This window comes from Alosa sapidissima, chromosome 3 (assembly GCF_018492685.1).
Source record: "Alosa sapidissima isolate fAloSap1 chromosome 3, fAloSap1.pri, whole genome shotgun sequence".
Classification (NCBI taxonomy): Eukaryota; Metazoa; Chordata; class Actinopteri; order Clupeiformes; family Clupeidae; genus Alosa; species Alosa sapidissima.
Genome location: NC_055959.1, coordinates 28,435,951 through 28,451,622, shown reverse-complemented (window position 1 = coordinate 28,451,622; position 15,672 = coordinate 28,435,951). Strand labels below are relative to the sequence as shown.

The window sequence follows — 15,672 nt, the reverse complement described above, 5'->3', positions numbered from 1 at the left end:
GCCTGTTTGTGTGTGTGCCCACCCGTGCCCTGTTGCACTTAAGAGAACCAGATTCCACAGGCTCACACGGAGAGCACTGTTGCCTTAGCAGGCCAGAGGTTAGCACATAAAGGGCTATATATTTATAATTATATGGGACTTCTGGGGACCCTCCCATCACACTTTCCTCTGTGTGTTTCTCTGTCTGTCTGTCTGTCTCTCTCTCTGTCTCTCTCTCTTTCTCCTCCTCCTTTTGGCTCTTCTGAAAGACATTCTTTCATTTATAATTATTCTGTTTAGAATGATTTGCCATGTGTCTTTAGTAAATCTCATGAAGGCATGGGTGTCTATTGTTTAGTTCAAGAGACAAACCTATGTTCTTGTGTCTGCTTCTCATGTCACATAAAAATAAATGAACACCAAGACAACACTAAGGCCAGTTTACACTGGTGGGCCTTGATGCACAGTTCTGATTTTGTGTCTCTATCCGATTTGTTGGACTGCCTGTTTACGGTTTATCGGTTTTTGTTTAATACATTTATTGCACCTTTTCCATCTCTGTTTTCATTTGATTTTCTCCGTTCTGCCGGTCGTGCACATGAAGGCAACATTATGTGTCATGTAAATGCCAAAAGGTGAAAGATTGTGGGCATTTTCAACGATGTGCAAGTTGAAAATGATGGGAATATCCGATCTGCCCGTTTAGACGGCAGTCGCATTGGCATATCCGATTCATATATGATTTATTTCCACATTATGAATGAGGCCTGAAACCAATCTGAACATATCTGAATCCATGTGGTGTTTTCCTGTTTACACGTCCATGCTGCACAAAGGAATTGTGCCACATTTGAGCAAAAAATTGGAATTGAGTCACATTTAACTGACTGTGTGAACTTAGCCTTAGTGACAAGCTTTTCGTGAAAGTGAGTTTGAGGCCTTTTGCTGTGTCTAGTCTCTCGTGATATAAAGGTTGCTTAAAAATGTTAAATCTTTAAGGAGTTTAATTATTGGCTCAGTTTAATTCAGTCCAAGGGTCTGGTGTGAATGCCATTGGGTTTTAGAGACTCTTTGCGTACAAGTGTTATAAGTAGTTTAGTATCGTCCCCTACAGTTGGCCCTCATATTTCCAGACACAGGCTTTTTAGGCGATGCTTAGTGTTCATGTATAACTAAGTGTGAGTCACTAGAGACAAGCACCTGAAGTTGGTTTATGCTCCTGTTAACCTTAAGCCCCCTGCATGTCTAGTGGCCTATAATGGAATTGAAAGGGTAAGTCTATTGACACATACCGGTATGTATGTGTATACTACAGTCTGGCCCCAATGTTTTGCCCTTAACTCTCAAGTCTTTGTGGAGGATGTCATTTATATAGTTTGACATTTCTGTTTTATATTTATCCTGAGAGATTTGAAGTGTGCTTTGTGTTTATGTGTGTTGGAGTTGTGTCCGTCTGTGGAGAGGGTGCCGATGTATGGAGAGGGTGCCGATGTATGGAGAGGCATTAGTGTGTAGATTAAAGCTCCTCGTTGGGAGGGTTGCTGTCTCTGCTGCTGCTTCAGAAGGGCTGCATGCCGACACGGCTTACTGCTGTCACGCAGTGCATTCCCTGGGCCCAGTTAGCCCCGTGCTATTTATATATGACACACACACATACACACACACACACACACATACACACACACACACACATACACACACACACACACATAAACTAACACTGATGTACACATGTGCTGTGTTCACCTAGTAATGTTCTCTGGCATTCCATTGCCTTTTTGGTATGGATGCTGAATATCTTTTCATAGATATTATAATAAAACCACTGTAATCCACATCAGATCTTGCAAAAGCCATATCAAATCTGCTGACCAGTCAAGAGCAACTCCAAGAAGGACCACATATCTCGGTCACATTTAGTTCAACAGACCGCATGCATCTCCGTTTCCAAGGATCATTTCGTCATGTCTTGATATCTATCTTTCTGTCAGAAAACAGAACATTTCCCGACAAATACAACTGGCCTAGCTTCCACAGACATGTCTTATGTCCATTGCACTGTACTGGGGTTCAATGTGAACCTATAGTATACCTGAGCTGGCCCTGCTCCTTCCCTCCCCTGCAGGAGAAGAGCGGCTCCACCGTGCCCTCCATCCTCAACCGGATGCAGACCAAGCAGACGCCGCCCACCTTCAACAAGACCAACAAGTTCACCTCGGGCTTCCAGAGCATCGTGGACGCCTACGGCATCGGCACGTACCGCGAGATCAACCCAGGTACGCGCACCCCACCGCCCTCTTTCTCCACTGCCTTCCCTAAACCCACACCAAGGTTTTGTCATGGATCACAACAGGGAGGTTTCACAAGTGCTGACTTAAGAGATCCCAGTTCTGCTGACACCTGCTACATTGTATCTCCCACCATTCAGTTCCTGTCTGCTTGGGTGTGTTAAGGCAGTGCTGTGGATCACTTCCTTCTCATCTGTCCATTCTGTCTGCAGTCCTAGCACTAGGTCACTTCCAGTAAAAATGTTGGCAAAGCACTGCTAGTCATCATGCCATCACGGTTAAAACAATGCCGAGTTGGCATATAGCCTCAACATGGTTGTTGCATCATGCCACCAGATTGCAGACTGTGAAAATTCATATGCCTTCCTGTTAATGCGGCATACTGAGGTTTCATGGTGGTTTCATCCACCAGAGACAATACATGTCCCAATAGGGTACTTTTTGTTTGTATACATTGACCTAAGGACACACAATATACTATTAGATATTCTAGAACACACACACACACACACACACACACACACACACACACACACACACACACACACACACAATTTATGGTGGTCATCATATGAAGCCTTCTGATTTATCTGGCTAACATGTCAGGCCTACGTGGTCAGATATATTTCAGATGTCTTTATCACCCGAAGAGAAGAAATACTCTTTTCTGATTGGCTGGCGGGGTGGCTTTTAATTCTGAATAACGGGACACCTATGAAGTAGATCTGGTAAAAAAAGTTTAATCACCTTCCATATCAATGCTTATGAATGGTAACTATAACAACCATAGTAGGACAACGGTTGAGCCTGGACGCAGGCTTCGCAACAATGGAATCAACTGTAAACAAGCTAACTGTCCATGCTATCGCTGTTATAGGGCCAACAAAAGTTGTACAACAAGCTGAACTAGTGGGCTTCTTTTTAAACGGAACCGCGTGTTTCCTTTGCGTGCTATAAAGGCATGGCTTTACAGTGGCAACCAGGTGATAAGCGGGATAACCGCCTTCGAGGTGTGTCCAGTTATACGGAATTAATGTCCGCTGCGCGTCGGGCAGTTCTTTGCCCCTCGCCCTCGTCCATTAATTCCATATAACAGGACCCACCCTTACATGTACGTAATAGTCGCCCATACATGTTCAGTAAAGCCATGTGTATGTTTCTTCATAATGTATTCATGTGTGGTTGTCCTGCGGTCCCGTCTCCTCAGCCCCATACACCATCATCACCTTCCCCTTCCTGTTCGCCGTCATGTTTGGTGACCTGGGCCACGGAGTGCTCATGACCTGTGCCGCCCTCTACCTGGTCCTGAGGGAGAACCGGCTCCTCACCCAGAAAAACGACAACGAGGTACCAGACCCCCCCCCCAATCCAACCCCACCCTTCACCCGCCATCCTCAGTCATCTCATCACATTACACATCACACTCTTCACACCTTCATTTGTCAGACTCACTCTGCTCTCAGCCTGGCTCAGTTTTATGGCCCCAGTTTTATTCTGAGCTATGAGCTACACCAGGCGCGTAACTGAAGCGCTCCATTCACGTAGCGTCTGCTGCAACAATTAGCTGCCACTATAATCAATGGAAGTAGCTACACCAGACGTAATAACGCGTACGTTCGAACAAAAATAGACCAGTCTTTTAAAATGGATTTTACGCGTCGCGAGCGGAACGCTTCAGTGACGCGCCTGGTGTAGCTCATACCTGACTTAGACTGCTTGGTGTTTTCACCTGTCTATCAGCTCAAGTGAAATTGGCTGAGAATCTGTTTGAATCTGACCCCATGCCTGCTTTTTTCTTCCTTCCCTTCTTTTAGATATTCAACATGATGTTCGGCGGGCGCTACATCATCCTGCTGATGGGCATCTTCTCCATCTACACGGGCATCATCTACAACGACTGCTTCTCCAAGTCGCTAAACATCTTCGGCTCCAGCTGGAGCGTGCGGCCCATGTTCCAGGAGAGCATCCGCGGCGGGGGCAACTGGACGTGAGTGGACCCACATACGCCATCTCCACCTCTGCCCAGCTCAGACGTCCCTGGCTATTGGACAAAACATACAAACAAAATGAGTGTCTGATTGGTGTTGTTGTCTGATTGTTGTTATTGTTGTTGTTGTTTTGTTTAGGTTCGAGACTCTGGAGGGCAACCGTGTTCTTCAGCTGGATCCAGCTGTCAGAGGAGTTTTTGGAGGTCCATACCCCATTGGCATTGACCCGGTATGGCCCTGAAGGGCACTCACCTCATCTTTACTGTTAATAACTAGGCCATCACACGATGCCATGTGTCTCACCTTTTACCTGTTGGACGTGGTAGTTCCCATTTATCCAACCCATTTTCCTCCCTTGTGAGACAACATGAAGTGTCCTTGACCCATGACCTCTACGGTTTGTGCTCTTCAGATCTGGAGCATTTCCACCAACAAGCTGACTTTCCTGAACTCCTTCAAGATGAAGATGTCCATCATCCTGGGCGTCATCCACATGCTGTTTGGAGTCACCCTCAGCCTTTTCAACCACCTGTAAGTCCAGCCCTGCGCTCTCTAATTCTGCTCAAATGACTGACGCGAGGCCGATGATTTGGGACCCGTGCCAGCATTAATAGTGAGAGCCAAGTCATGAACTCTAGTGTCGGATAAGAAATCAGCACCATCCATCAATCTTCTGTCAACTGTGCGTCTATCTTGTCTCCAAATGGTGTATGTCTATTTTCACATTCTTCTCCTCCCCTTCTCTTTCTTTCTTTCTTTCTTTCTCTCTCTCTCTCTCTCTCTCTCTCTCTCTCTCTCTCTCTCTCTCTCTCCTCTCTCTCTCTCTCTCTCTCTCTCTCTCTCTCTCTCTCTCTCTCTCTCTCTCTCTCTCTCTCTCTCTCTCTCTCTCTCTCTCTGTAGGTACTTCAAGAAGCCTCTGAACATCTACCTGGGCTTCATCCCTGAGATAGTCTTCATGTGCAGTCTCTTTGGCTACCTGGTGCTGCTGGTCTTCTACAAGTGGATTGCGTACGATGCCAAGAACTCCCGAGAAGCTCCCAGCCTTCTCATCGCCTTCATCAACATGTTCCTGTTCAGCTACAACGACCCCACCAATCCGCCACTCTACAAAGGACAGGTAACACACACACACACACACACACGCGCACACATGCACAAATATACATTTGTTTTGTGCATATCATGCTTTTTGAAGTTGCACTAAATGCACTAAAGAGCAACACCCTCTCTCTTTTCTCATTGCACCAAGTCCCTCTAATGGGATATTTTGTGATTTTGACGTTCTGTGTATTGACTGTGTCAAATGATTTCATTATGTTGATCTGTTGGTAAGAGAGTGCATTCAGATCAGAGATCTAACTGTGTTTTCCCTTCTTCAGGCGGTTATTCAGACGTTTTTGGTGATCATTGCAATGGCCTGCATCCCCTGTATGCTGATAGTGAAAACTCTGGTGTTACGCAGACAGTATCTCTGGAAGAGGAATCTGGTAAAAATCCAGCTACACACACACGCAGACACACACACACTGCAGACACACACGCACCCATCCATCCAGGCTCATTCATATGTGCTACCTCTTTATCACCCAGCACCTTCTATATGCACATATTATCACCCATTGCACACATTTACACTGTTCTCTTGGCAGCTGTGTTTCTTTCTATCTCTCTCTGAAACACACACCACACACACACACACACACACACACACACACACACCCTATTAAACAACTACACCAACATCACTTCACTTGCACATTCACACAGTATACACACAGTATACACACAGTACACACACACACACACACACAGGCTTTATTATTTCTTACATGTCACCTGGCTCTGACCTTCTTCCTGGTTGACCCCACTCCACAGGGCACACAAAACTTCGGTGGGATCCGGGTGGGCAATGGGCCAACAGAAGACGAGGCCGAGATCATCCAGCACGACCAGCTGTCGCAGCATTCCGAGGAGGAGCCCGAGGTGAGAACGGCCGTCCACCCCGCCTGCCTCTGACCCCTGACCCTTGACCCTGTGACCTTACAGACAGTGTAGTCAGTGCTGCACAGTTAAGCCCCCATTAGTGGCATTAGCCACATTAACGCTAGCATGTCTTGGCTGCTGAATGGAGTTGTAACTATACAGAGATTTAGGGTCTAACTGGACACTTCCACATGTCATCAGTAGTGAAGCTCTATCTTTGAGCCCTACCACTCTAACGATGATTTGATGATTTGAGGGGGGCACTGCAGTCTGTAACATTACTCTGGTGTGGAATATCCATGAATAATCCAGTCTGAATGCCAGGCTAGCCAAGCCAGGCTACTTTAGAAGCCTCTCATATTTACCATTCTAGTAGCAGAGCTCAGACCAGGTCTAGGAGCCCTGTGTGTGTGTTTGTGTTTGTGTATGTGTCTATATATGTGTGTGTGTGTGTGTGGTGTGTGTGTGTGTGTGTGTGTCTGTTTCTGTGTCTGTGTTTGTTTGTTGTGTTTTTCTCACCACTGCCTTTCTGATGAAGATATAAAATAACAACATGGGTCCCCTTCTCACCTGGCTTTTAAACCAGCCCCTAGCTCATGTTAGCACTCCATGTTAAGGAAGGCCGCTGCACAAACAGGCCCAGGAAGTAAGCCTGAGATGCTGGTTTAACATCCCCCTGAAGGGCCTCTATGTTGTTTTATATGACCGCTCGCAAAGCGCTACAAACCAGTGACCAAAACGCTGTGTGCCATTTCAGTGACCAGAAGCTTACAGTCTTACCACAAACCATTGGCTGTTTATACCAATAAATATGAATATGATTTTAGTTTCAATAAAAAAAAGCTTTTAGAGCAGAAGTTGTTTTGGGCGCTTTGGAGCGGTGTGATGTTGCGTGTGGTAGCTGAGACAGTAGCCGGCCTCTCTGAGTCTGCTCCAGTGGCCGCCGCAGCAGGAGAAAGTAAACACGCTCTCCGGTGTCGCTCGGCCCCGCCAGCTCGGGTGTCACCCGTCACATGCTCAGAAAGTCACATGATGGTGGATCTGGCTCCCAAAAAGGGTGCTGGGTGTGTGCGTCCGGCCATACTGGAGCAGGTTCTGAGCGCGACGGCTGATGGATGGGATCTGAGAGGGAGACTTTGCCCTCTGTCCCTCCTCCTGTATCTGTTCCATCATGTGCTACTGTGTCCCATTCACTGTCAAGAGGAATGGCTATGAACTAGTAAAGATGAGCAGCTGTCTTTGATGTTCCAGGGTGTTTAGACCCAGAAACTCAAATCCTCTCCCTGGGTCTCAGACTCAAGTGTCCCACCTTTTCTGTCCCAATGCCATTACTTCTGTTGTAACCTAGGGAACCCCCCCGCCCCCACTCCTGTTAGTCACATTCTTAAAAATAGCTATTTGGCTAATGCACAAATAAGCAAACCAACTCATCAATGAGTGTGTCCTTATGGAGGGAAAGGCCCAGCGCTAACATGAGACTAGCACTGAATGAGTTACGGTAAGTAAGCAAGCGCATGTCCAGGGAACACGACGCACTCTATGACTCACTGGATATGTGTCCTGCATTCTGACACCACCCCAATCTGGGTCACCCCCTGCTCTCAGGGCCAAGGCGTCCCTAATGACACCGCCACAATCTCTGGCAACCCCCAGCGCAAAAAAAACTCCGATGCATTCTGATCAACTAAAACATGGATGACCAGTAAAGGTCCAATTCAATTGTTGGTTGTTGTTTCTGAACACACTTTGTTGGTATCTGTCTTCTGTGTTCTATTGCCCCCCCCCCCCCCCCCCCCCCTCCTGTAGGCCCCATTTAGGCCCATAGAACTCTCCATAGAACGCTCTGTTGCCCTTCCCACCACACTTTTGCCATCAATGTTGTTTTCCTCACCACTAACATCAGTGTCATGGCTTTGTGAGTGCTGCCACTAATGGAACCTTAACCCTGTGTGTGTTCTAATTGTTTTCAAGCAGTCCGAGGAGGAAGTGGTAAGAGAGGAGCGCCGTGTGGACGTGCATGTGTGCATGTGTGTGTGTGTGTGTGTGTGTGTGTGCATGTGTGTGTGTGTGTGTGTGTGTGTGTGTGTGTGTGAGTGAGTCTGGCTTAGCTTGTGTGTTGCATCTGTGAGCAATTTTTACTTTCTGGCTTTGCTGTCCTCTTTGGTTTTTGTGTGCTGTGTGTGTGTGTGTGTGTGTGTGTGTGTGTGTTGAGCTCAGTGTTGGTGGCTTTTGTGGTGGTATTGGGCCTAGGGCTTGTAGAATCTTAGTTTTTACAGTATTTCCCCCATACAATTCTAAAATGAGTCCATGAATCCATATAATGACTGAGTTTAATTCTGGGTTGTAAGGACAAATATGGGAGTGGTAATCTGTAATAAGGGAACTTTTGAAGGGAGCATTATGATCACAGGAACCTGAATGACTTGTGAACTGTGCTTGATCAAGATGAAACCCACTTGAATTAGGGATGTCCTGATATAACCCACTTGAATTAGGGATGTCTTTAAAACATAGCCAATCCAAGATGAAATCCACTTGAATTAGGGATGTCTAAAACATAGCCAATCCAAGATGAAACCCACTTGAATTAGGGATGTCTTTAAAACATAGCCAATCCAAGATTGAAATCCACTTGAATTAGGGATGTCTTTAAAACATAGCCAATCCAAGATGAAACCCACTTGAATTGGGGATGTCTTTAAAACATAGCCAATCCAAGATGAAACCCACTTGAATTAGGGATGTCTTTAAAAAATAGCCAATCCAAGATGAAACCCACTTGAATTAGGGATGTCTTTAAAACATAGCCAATCCAAGATGAAAACCCACTTGAATTAATGGATGTCTTTAAAACATCGCCTTTTTCTGTCTTTCTTTCTTGACTCTGTCCCCGTGTCTAGTTTAACTTGGAGATATGGCAGTCCATCAGGCTATCCACACTATAGAGTACTGCCTGGGCTGCATCTCCAACACAGCATCCTACCTCAGGCTTTGGGCTCTCAGCCTGGCCCATGCACGTGAGTAACACACTCACACACACACTCTCACACACACACACACACACACTCACACACGCACTCACACACGCACTCACACACACACACTAACACTCACACACACACCTACACACACACACTCACACACGCACTCACACACGCACTCACACACACACATTCACACTCACACATGCACTCCACAACACACACATTCACACTCACACTCACACTCACACTCACACTCCCACTCACACTCACACTCACACACACACAATCACAAATGTCCCTAGAATGTCCCTGACTCCCCATGTGTGTTGGGCTTGTAGAGCTCTCGGAGGTGCTGTGGGGTATGGTGTTGAAGATGGGCCTGGCCCTATCGGAGCTTTGCCGGCGTCGTCATCCTGACGGCCATCTATGGCGCCTTTGCCACCTTGACCGTCTGATCCTGCTCATCATGGAGGGTCTGTCAGCGTTCCTACACGCACTGAGGTTGCAACTGGTAAGGACACACACACACACACACACACACACACACACACACACACACACACATTTGTTCTTTCCATCCCTATTCTGTGGATGAAGGTATTTTTATTCTTAAATATCAAGGTAAAAGTTAATTTCATTGTTTTGCTGTTTTTTGCTGTGTGTTTCTGCACGTGTTGGCTATATATATATATATTACTAGCTTACAGACTCAGTCCTGAATTTCTTGCATTTTGACACTCATTAATGTCATCAGGAAGGTTTGAACACATGCCTTGCAGAAAAGGCTTTCTCTCCCCCTACTGGCTGCATAAGGAAGTCCAGGGATCAGTGTACCTGTAGTTTTCAGTCTCCAAAACTGAATGTGAGCTCCTCAGGGCCAAATCCTCTGCAGCATGCGTTTTGTCAGTGTTCCCACAGGAGCTTCACACACACACACACACACACACATTCCTATTTTCCCCCAGGAGCTTGGGCTCTCATTGCGTCTGGCTCCCCATTGCTTCCCCCCCCTCAGTGATGCACAGCAGTTTAGCACGGTTGCATGCTGCCGTGTGTGGTCATGGTACTGTACGTGTGCTGTGGTGTGTGTCGGCCCTGTGGGGGTGTGTGAACGGGCCTCTGAGACGCTTCTGAGAGTGTGCGTGTGGACAAATGTCGTTTGAAGGCTGCAAAAATATGTCTGGGGCTGAGTGAGAATGTACAGTCCTCTCTGTGGTTGTGTGTGTGTGTGTGTGTGTGTGTGTGTGTGTGTGTGTGTTCACTTTTCTGTATGTCAGTACTTCTTCAGAAAAATACTGTTACTGCACAAGTGGTTTACATAGCCTGCATGTATGCAAGCACATACTGCCATTGAAGAAAGTGGGAGAGCGAGTCCATGCATGCATAATATGTGTGACTCTGGACAAAGTTGTGACACATTTGGCCCACAATGAGGCCACAGGTGACCACCTCGACTCAGACGGCCTGTTTAAACCGGCACTCAGATGGCCATGGTGGCAGCGCTCAGCTTTGAGCTTTCTTCAGACAGCAGGAGGAATGCCAGTCATCTCTGCTTCCTCAGTTGAAAGGTCAGCGGGCGGCCCGTTTGTGGCTAGCCGTTATAAATAGAGTGAGGGCTCAGTTTCAGGCCAGGGGATAGGGGGGGGGGGGGGGGGGCCGTGGGGGTGCTGTTTGGGGGGCTCTGGGTAAGTGGCTTGCTGTGACTGAGTGTGAGGTGAAGTTTTAACTTTTCAACACTAGTGCAAAATGGTTCATGATGGACAAAATGTGCACTTAATATTACTGCAAATAAATTCATAATCTCTCTCTCTCTCTCTCTGCAGGGTGGAATTTCAGAACAAATTCTACAATGGCCAGGGCTTCAAGTTCATGCCATTCTCATTTGACAGTATCCTGGAGGGGAAGTTTGAGGACTAATGAAAACTCCAACAGTGCCCTTCCCCTTTCTCCAATAACAGCCAATCAGGTGCAGGCAGATAGGAGAACCCTGGAATTAAACCGGTTGTGATTGGCAGTTGCACCGGTGTTCAAAAAGCTGATTTATAAGCTTTATCAGTTCATTCAGTCACAAAATGCATTAATGCACATGCATTAACAACGATAATAGTTGATTAGGGTATTTTATAGCTCCACACCTATTTGGTTATTATAGATATCTATATTTACTACAGTAATAAATTCTGAGGTCTAACTGCTAGCTATTCCTGTACTTGTCTTTCGAGTCTTCTTCTCTTGGTCATGTGTTGTGTTTTTAAATCAGATAAGTTATTGGTGTCCTGTTATTGGCATAGTGTCCACTCTGTCTCTGTGATACTGTGTGTGTGTGTGTGTGTGTGTTTGTGTGTTTGTGTGTGTGTGTGTGTGTGTGTGTGTGTGTGTGTGTGTGTGTGTGTGTGTGTGTGTGTGTGTACACATACACAGACAGATTGCACTTCTGATCATTTGTCCAGTCAGGGATCTGTATCTAGTTTGAATGGTAGGTGGCCACTGTGTCTCTGCAGCACGGCTCTATGATTCACATGTCAATAATATATGTGCAGAAACAGAAACAAAATGGCTGCCACAGAGCCATCAGAGATCAGTTGCTTCCATTTGCCTTGAAATTCAGCTTCCTGGCAGGCTTTTGGAGTTGCTGCTGTTTTGAAGCATCCCAAAGGCAGTGCAGGTGACAGCAAGGTGCCCACAGCTCTGTGTCAGTCCATGCCCACTAGACCACTAAACCACCTACTCTGTCACGCAGGCCATGCACACTCACACACACACACACACACACCCTCACGCCTAAAAAGACTTTCACACGCACACACAGGCACGTGCGCACACGCTTTGTCCCACTGTAAAGGTCTCAAAGGGATTTTGAAATGTACTGTCAGCAGTGTGGATGTGAGGGCTTCATCTCGGTGTCACCCAAAGGCCTCTGTAGCATGGGGGGGGGGGGGGGCCCACACGTACACGTACACGTACTCAGTCTGCATAGCTCTACTCTCCTCACTGAAGCTCCAGCAGCTCCACAAATGGCCATGCTAATACCTACATGCCAGCCCCAAATGCTGGTCTTCAGAGAGAAACCCCCAGATTGTGATGGATGTATCTTGTGTTCTATGTCCGTAGAAAAAGATAGTTTATGTTAAAGGATTAATGTTGATTTGTGTGTTTCTGCCTGTTTTTTTTTTCCCCTTTTTTTCCCCCTTATTTGTTTTGTTGCCCCAATCAGTGTCAGTCTTGTTATGTTAATAAGTGTTCTGGTCAGAAAGAAAGCAAGCGCACATGTATTGTTCAAAGAGCATCCATTTGTACAACCATCTCAGACACGGTAGGGAACATTTTAGTGTAGAGCTTCTTGTTGTCTTGCCATCTAAACAGTAAATCTGTGTTCAATGTTTTATGTTTACAACAAGATCTATTTGGCTCTTTGGGGAATTGGGGTGGGCAGTACACTGTGGAACTGTGGGATTTGTAGTCTTAAAGGCGATCATTGGAGAGCTGTGAGTGGGACAAAAGGTCTAGTTGACTGCCTGCAATGCTGTTGTAAGAGTCTGTAAAGTGTGCTTTTGTCATTAAACAGGAAAGGAAATGTACACGAGTGTTGATTTGTCCTCAATAGAGACTCATAAGAGCACATGTCCTGAACGACCCCTTAATTAAGCTTAATTTGTGAGGAATTGTTTCAGTCACTAGAGGGCAGCAGAGGGTGTCAAACGGCTGGTAGTTGTGTGTGAATAAGAAATGACAGTCCACATGGTGGCAACGTTGTGCCAAGTTCCTAAAGCACAGATTGGCTGGCCGACTCTGACTGACTGTGGCGACTATGTGTGTTTCACTTCATTCAGAGCACAGCCGCCCCATTTGATCAACATCAAGCTGTTTCAGACCACAGATAAAATGAAGTCCTTCTCAAATGCAAACTCGATTAATGACTTGACCACCATTTCTTTGATCATTAAAGCTGCTTTGCCATGGTGAACGACTGGAAGGTCTGGAGGGCCACCTCTGGAATCCTTTCCTTTACACTCTCATTCAAAACTGTGTGTCCCCTACCGCAACTCTGCACGGCCATCCCCATGGAAATCTCCCAAAGTGTAGAACTTACGCAGGCACGGGGCGGACTCTTAACACATTTCACATGTATCGGTTACAGGCCTGATGTGTTTTTCCAGGCTCCCAGACAATCTGACACCTTTCCGAAACCTGTTCTACATCATTTGTCATGAACCCACATCGTGACAGGTTCATTTGTGCCAATTACCTGTGTGCTTCCTGACATGATGGCCTGGGACGTTATGCGGGTAAGTGGCAGACCGCTGCTGCCGTTGCCAACACAAACGAACCTTCCCACAGACGTGGCAGAATAATTCCCCAATGGACACACAGACGGCCATTTCCCCTGTCTCAAACAAGCTCCCTCACATCATACAATGGAGAGACATCATCAGCACTTTATTATGGCTGTAAGTTCTGTCATGGTGGTGTTAAGTGTAGCCTGGGGGGGGAGTGTTCCTCCCTCAGTGCTAAAGCATATCCCCCAATATGGAGCCTCTTAAGAAAAGAACTGGAGAGGATGTTTTCACAGTCTATTTCACTCACGTCTAAAAAAAGTGACCTGGTTTTGTCCATGGAATGAGAAAAGGGGGGGGGGGGGGTGAGGGTGACCCCTCAATTATACTCACACATTCTCTCACACGCACACACAAACACATGCATGCACACAGTGTAGGTCTATAACAGTCCTACACAGCAGTTATATGTTGTTACATATTTGGTCCCATGTGTGAACCCCATGCCAACATTGTTTTCTCTCAGATTCAACAAAGGGCCAACACAAACACAATGATGTTCATGCACATCATTTACATAGTTTCCTTTGTCTTTCCTACACTTAGACATAGCTTTGTCTGTACAGTTTTACTTTTGATTTCCAAATGAATAACAAGCAGACCACTCGCTAAGTGCAGACACACAAACATACGTGTACTTTAAACACACACTTTTGCCTTGGGCTTTGCATGGCCTTGGTTCTGATTCAAGTCAAGCTGGCGTCTCGGTCTACCTGGTAAAAACACACCCTGCTGACAGAACACAATGTACAACACCAGTGTGCATGTGTGTGTGTGCGTGCATGTGCATAGAGTTGGCATACTGTACATGAGTGTGTGAGAATCAATCACACACACACACACACATGATATTATGAACTAAGGAAGACTCGCAGTGTTCCTTGTTTCATAATATCATATTGGCTCCTGCTGTACTTTGCTGTTTCCCAGCATGACAACAGTGGCTTGCGTAAGAGCCCCAGAGCCCACTCCCATGTTTGGGCTCCGCGCTCAAATCCTGTCAGCTTGATTTCCTCACCCCGCACCTTCACCTAATTCAGATATACAGAAATAATCCGGCCAGGAATGTGTGATGTGTGCGGGTTTATGATGGTGTGTGTGAATGTCTGAGAGTGAGTTTGTGTGTGTGTAGTCATTTCCCAGAAGCATCCCTCTTACAGATTAAGCGAGTGTGCCTGATTGTGTGTTCATGTAATTCAGGAGCTTTTGCGTTCTGTTTGATCAGAGATGGCGTTCAGGCTGGAATATCCAGGCTATCAAAGGCCTTTGAGTCAGCTGATGGCCAGTGTAGACTTTCAAAAAGTGCCACCCAAGATGCAAGCAGGTGTGTGTGTGTGCGTGCGTGCGTGCGTGCGTGCGTGTAGGGGGGCATTAACCATAGTGTGTTTTCCACACTTTTTCCACACTCCACACATAGTGTTCTTTCCTTGGTGAAATTGTTAGGCTAGATTGACTGACTGACGAGCAGACTAATGGAGAGAGAGAGAGAGAGAGAATGTGTGGGAACTAGTTTCCTCTCCAGTCTGCATTCTTCTCATCACAGGTCTGGAATTCCAATGGCCCTTTCACATTGATTTCTGCCACCGTTTGGAATGCGCTTCCTTAACAACAACAACAACACACATCCTTTGTTGCATCCCTTAAAGCAGAACATGCGCATGCGGATACTCAGTGGTCTGTCTCCATAACATATCCTATGCCTGTTATGGCACACCCACCATGGAGTCCCGTCAGTGGTGCACATGGGCCCATGTGTGCTTTCCTGGACCTGCTGAGAGACGCCTGCCTTAACAGCCATGCAAATGGAAAGAGTAAGAGAGGCAGAGAGAGTCATCTGACGGCGGCTCAGGGAACTCACCCCAGGCTGCAGGAGAACACCGTGTTCCAGAACTAACTCTGGCCCACTTAAACCACATCACTCTAATAAAAGCCCCTTTTTTTGCATTCCAGACGGACACTTAAGACTGATAAATAAACAGGGGGAGAGAAAGGAAGTCTCCTCTGAGTTTGTCACTAACACAGGAGGAGTGGTAGAAAGAAGAGAGGAGAGAGATGGATGGAAGAGAGGTGGAAGAGGAGAGAGGGGGATGAGTAAAATATGTGATGGGAAGAATGT

At 46.5% G+C, this 15,672-nt stretch overlaps 1 protein-coding gene across 4 annotated transcripts in view; it reads left to right on the top strand.

Moving 5' to 3' along the window:
* Positions 1-12,800, top strand: part of LOC121705418 (V-type proton ATPase 116 kDa subunit a1-like) — a 27,115-nt gene extending 14,315 nt beyond the window's left edge. For 2 of the 4 annotated variants that reach the window (XM_042086392.1, XM_042086389.1), the window contains exons 11-22: positions 2,105-2,255; positions 3,475-3,614; positions 4,082-4,254; positions 4,394-4,484; positions 4,668-4,786; positions 5,156-5,372; positions 5,635-5,742; positions 6,131-6,238; positions 8,210-8,227; positions 9,139-9,255; positions 9,561-9,733; positions 11,046-12,800. In XM_042086392.1, the coding sequence (XP_041942326.1) occupies positions 2,105-2,255; positions 3,475-3,614; positions 4,082-4,254; positions 4,394-4,484; positions 4,668-4,786; positions 5,156-5,372; positions 5,635-5,742; positions 6,131-6,238; positions 8,210-8,227; positions 9,139-9,183 (1,170 nt within the window). In that variant the 3' untranslated portion in view covers positions 9,184-9,255; positions 9,561-9,733; positions 11,046-12,800. The remainder of the gene's footprint in view (positions 1-2,104; positions 2,256-3,474; positions 3,615-4,081; positions 4,255-4,393; positions 4,485-4,667; positions 4,787-5,155; positions 5,373-5,634; positions 5,743-6,130; positions 6,239-8,209; positions 8,228-9,138; positions 9,256-9,560; positions 9,734-11,045) is intronic. The other 2 variants (XM_042086390.1, XM_042086391.1) reach the window with 2 other exon arrangements.
* Positions 12,801-15,672: the final 2,872 nt, after the last annotated feature.